The following is a 4956-nucleotide window of genomic DNA, read 5'->3' as shown; positions in this document are numbered from 1 at the left end:
GTGGTACGTAATGAATAGAAAATCAATGCGATGCTTGGAGAGTACGTTATTTGAACGTTAAATACTACTCCCAAATCCCTGCACACAGATCCCCGATCTACGTTAATCTAATAAAAAAATCAATAACAATAAAAGTACAAAATATAAAACTAATGCATTTAATTATTAAGTCAAAAACCATTGAAACGTTGTTACAAATGAGCGTGGAACAAACAAGTCACAAGACTTTCAAATGACGGTGTTCGTTATTTTAGTGAAATAATTGATTGACACACATATATGAACTAAAAGAATGTTTTCTTCCCTTTTCCAAAAATAATTTATGATTAGCATCCTGGAGAATGGGCTGAAGTTCTTGTCAATCAATCTATTTATACTCAATCATGTCTTCGCATAGGTGCATTGTCATTCTCTTTTTCATTAAGAAAGATCTGCGAAATATGATTGAAAATTATTTTACTCAACAAAACACCCGTATGAAGAAACACCAAGATAAAAAATTCATTCATCTTTTAATAAGCATAATATGAAAGCAGAACTTTACTTGAATAAAAAGCGTATATCGGTTTGGCACAGGAAAAATCTAGATCATTGTATTATGTAGTATATCTGTCCATTGGGGTGTACATGTAAACGGACCATATGTTGCTGTATCATGTAAAACTTTTGTTCGTTATGATTACTCACAAAGACTAGTAAAGTATCCAAAGTACGATCGATATGATCTCTGAATGGAACAGTGGTTTTAGATACAGTTAATAGTAGTCTGTTTGTGTGTTTGGCATATATTTGTCGTCTAAATGAACTGAAAAAGCAGAAAAGGATAGACTCTATAAAATAGATAAAAATATACTACAGTATACAGGTATACCGAAATCCCAAAAATTGAAGCATTATGCAAGTACAATACTCAAAACAAGGATGTAGAGAGACAACCCAAGAAAAACAACAAGAACGCACATACAATTTGATCGTCAACATCACTCTGTTAATTCTTGGCAGGATATGTAAAATAAAACGTTTGTTCAGTCTAGGTCGCATTTCTCATTCTTGCTTCGTCTCACTTTATGCATGACTAGTCTGTTCCGTAGGTACTGAAACGCCACACAAAAGTTGGTCAGCGAACAGTCATGAACGCCTCCCAGCATGAACTGCGGCTTGAAGTCCACCAACAAGTACATCTGAATAAAAAGACGTTTGAAATCCCGTTCATCAAGGTACGTAAGCAACAAGAAAAGTAACGTGAGGAGTTCGTCATAGGAGCCCATGAAATCCTGAAGCGAGGCTGCAGACTTCAGAGCCGAAACTTGGTTACCAACAAAGCGGTAAGTTTTAGTGATCATCTTCAGTTTCCCAGTAATGGTGGTTTCCCGCACAAGGGTGTGAATCAAATCTAGTCCAGGTTGTAAAATGTCGTACAGGCTTTTCCCTTCCTGGACTTCCGGGGTTTGTACGCTGCTGCAGTGTTCTCCATAAGATGGCAGTATATTTATCGACTCCACATAGGACGGAGGAGACTGATAGTCATCGTTGGTCTCCGACTGGGAATCTTCAACAACACTCTTCGGATGCGACAGCTGGGTATCCTTCCATTGACTTGGTTGCAAGTACACTTCAGATGTAGGACAGTCGTCTAGTTCCCCGAATTCTCGCAGTTCATCGATAGGCTTCTTACCGATCGACAGGAGACTCAGACCAAAAGTTAAACATTGCACAATCCATGGCTCGTCAATTTCTAACTCCTCAAATGACATGTCCTTGGTTTTGTTGAACACATAAACACAGATTCTGTCGTACTTTTTCTCATACAAGGATTCTAAAGGTTCTATGATTTTGTTACATAGAAGATTATGGTAACAGATAGCTATTTTCTCAGTGGTGTTTGACTGAGTGGCATCATAACGACTTTCTTCATGGATAACTCGCGAGAGGAGTTTTACAGTTGTTAACAAATGATCGTTTACCTCTTGTTTAATTGCGTCTACGAGTGATTGAAAAACTGTCCCTTCGTCTTCATTGGAGCTTGTTTGATTTTGAAAAAGTTCATTTTCTTTCAAGGCTGCAGTAATCTTGTCGTATACACCTGAGCAGAAACGAATATGTTGTTCAGTGATGTCTTTGTTGACGTCTGCTAGAATGGAGGAGATTTTCTCTTCTAGCGTGTACCAGTCCTTTGGCTTGCAGTTCATCCCCATGACGTCAGTATCGTGTTCTACCGTTCCGTCAGATTTCATCTGCCAACCGACAGTCTGGCCATATGTCTTCAAGTCATCCAAGGCTTGTCTAATTGCCTTTCGAACTGAGGTAATTTGGGCCTCATGCACGCATAACTGGTGTTTTTTTTGCATTTCTTCTTCTACACTTTTGTTTATCTCGATGTAAATCTTATGGAGCTTGCTCGATGTGTCGGCTTCTGATGACCGTTTTGACTTTGTTGTTTGTTTTATGGTCTCCTGAATGAATTTAATTTTTTCCCATTTTTCATAACAGGCATCTCGTTCCTTCCGGACCAGACCAAGTTCATCAATCGTAGGATTCCTCAGTTTCAAGTCATCTACTTTACTTTGGATTACCTCTAATTCCTGCCATGCATCTTCGACATCTTTTCCTATGTGTTTTTCGAACACTTGAAGAAATTTGGAAGTGCATGAAAGTATGTGCGTCTCATTTGTAAAATCTTCGTTCTCCAGAATTTCCTTTTGCTTTTTGGCTAAGGAGGATTTCTTTAACTGCACAGCCTTGTCTTTCTCCATAATAATTTTATCGATCCTTTTGAGTTGCATTTTAACTCTGACAAAGGCGTTATTGAGAATAGGTATGTCCTGAACTGTAAGCAAGATAGATGGCATAATGTAGCGATGGAGTAACCGAAACAATTCAGTCTTGTATTGCTCATTGCTCAATTCTCTTTTTCTCATTCTTATTAACAACTGCCTTGTAGCTTCAAATATTTCCTGAGCTTTTTGGTCTAATTCACTGTAATCAAAGTCTTCAAAAACCGATGCTTCGACGAAGTTTTTAGCTTTGATGACGCTGTCGGGATCACGTAGATAGACGACTTCCTCATTTTCTTCTCCGACGCGGTCAGATGGAGGCATTCGAACTCGACTCCATCGAACTTGTCGGCGATCACAGTCAATCAAGATGGCGTCGATTATGAGGGATTTGAACCAGATGGCGGGCTCAAGCTGTAGATCGTTTCCCACGTCCCCCACCACTGGGCGGTACCAATCCTTCAGCACCACACCCGACAGTAGCTCCAGCGAGTCCCCGTGTCTTAAGTACAGGTACATGACGCCCTCCTAGTTTTGAAAAAAATATCAAAGTATCAGCGACTAGAATAAAAAAAAATAATATGTACACATCTGTAATGGACCTGAAATCTTAATATTCACGATAAATCTATTGACCTTTAATGGCAAAATACAGACAATGAATATTACTTAAACATGTATTGGATTAATAGTCAATTACATAGGGATATTTTGTGTAATTGATTATTAACACTGTGCCGGATAATTATGCCAGTGCCAAGGTGACATTTTTGCACCCGTCTAAGCTGCATACATGTATATCGAAAAATTCAAATACGCCACATGATAGATCAATGCTTAAAGAGTTTACACCACCTTTGTTATCATCGAAACTCACCTGTCAGGTGAGATATTTACCTTTCAAAAATAAATTCCTACAGGAAAATAATTTTTCCCATAGGAAAAACAATATTCCTATAGGAAATTTGAAATTTCCTATTGGAATACAAGAATTTCCTATAGGAATTTCAATTCCGATAGGATTTGATAAAATCCGATAGGAGATATTAGTTTCCTATAGGAAAACTGCCTGTCTGAATCAAATTCCCACAGAAAATACCATTCTTCTACAGGAAATATAATTTCTCTAGGATTTTTAGAAAATCATATAGGATTGTCAATATTTCCTGTAGGAAAATCATTTCTCCTATGGGAATTATCATTTTCCGTATTAATTTTTAAAGGTAAATATCTCACCTGTCAGGTGTAACACACTAAAAACAAAAGTGGTTATATACTTTCTAGACAATGGTCTATCATATTGTAAGTATGGTTTTTTCCGAAACTGTCTCTTAAGCGGGTGTAAAAATGCCATCTTGGCACGGGCATAATCATCCGGCACAATGTGTATTAATCGATTGCACTCATTTTTGTCTTGTAATTGATTGCAATCGATGACTTTAGAACATGTAATTGATTAATAATCGATATTTTAATTTTTCAAATTAACCTCCTTAGGTTGATTTGGTTTAGAGTTAAAGGGGTATTTCATTATGAATGAATTGAAAATGTTAGACTTCACATTTCAACCTTAATAACATTTTTAAAATTTCTGCTGTTTATTCAGATTCAAATCTCAAATTATAAGCAATATGGAGAGATCAGTCTTTAAACCGTGTAAACGAATTTTTTTTCTCGAAGTTAAACAAGTTTGTGTGAGATCTTGCACTTTTAGGCAACATAATCATTTGTATTATTGATTTCTTGCAAATTACAATTTGATAATAAGGTTAACATTGGATAATTAAAATTATTGACAAAATGCATAGAGATTTAAAGGAACCTTGCTTCACGATTTGAATGAATTGTTTTTGGACTATGTATTTGTTTTAAGGACGTGGCCATTTTTAGACTGTATTGGTCTCCTTTAAAAGAAGATGTCCATATAAAAATATAGGAAGAAACCAAAATTTATAAAATTACGAAGAAGATGTTGCAAAACAGTGGGACAATTCCCTAACGTGGAAAGGACCTTTAAATATCCGTTTCGCTTTCATTTGAGAGAGCCACATCTGAATATAAACCCATTACGTAGACGACTATATTTACATAGCGGGTATGTTCCGTACGGAGGCAAAATAAACAAACATTTTACGCGCATTTCTATCGAACACGGCAGCCACCAAATACAATTAGAAAGATG

General features: G+C 36.7%; 1 protein-coding gene across 1 annotated transcript; it reads right to left on the bottom strand.

Annotated features, from left to right (window-relative positions):
• Positions 1–209: 209 nt before the first annotated feature.
• LOC136272593 (putative leucine-rich repeat-containing protein DDB_G0290503) lies at positions 210–3293 on the bottom strand. The gene has a single exon (XM_066074343.1). It carries the CDS (start codon positions 3291–3293, stop codon positions 1026–1028), a length of 2268 nt encoding a protein of 755 aa, XP_065930415.1. The 3' UTR covers positions 210–1025.
• Between the last annotated feature and the right edge of the window lie 1663 nt (positions 3294–4956).

The sequence above is a fragment of the Magallana gigas genome, chromosome 2 (assembly GCF_963853765.1).
Source record: "Magallana gigas chromosome 2, xbMagGiga1.1, whole genome shotgun sequence".
Classification (NCBI taxonomy): domain Eukaryota; kingdom Metazoa; phylum Mollusca; class Bivalvia; order Ostreida; family Ostreidae; genus Magallana; species Magallana gigas.
Note: the sequence above shows the minus strand (reverse complement) of the source record. Positions and strands in the feature narration are given on the sequence as shown.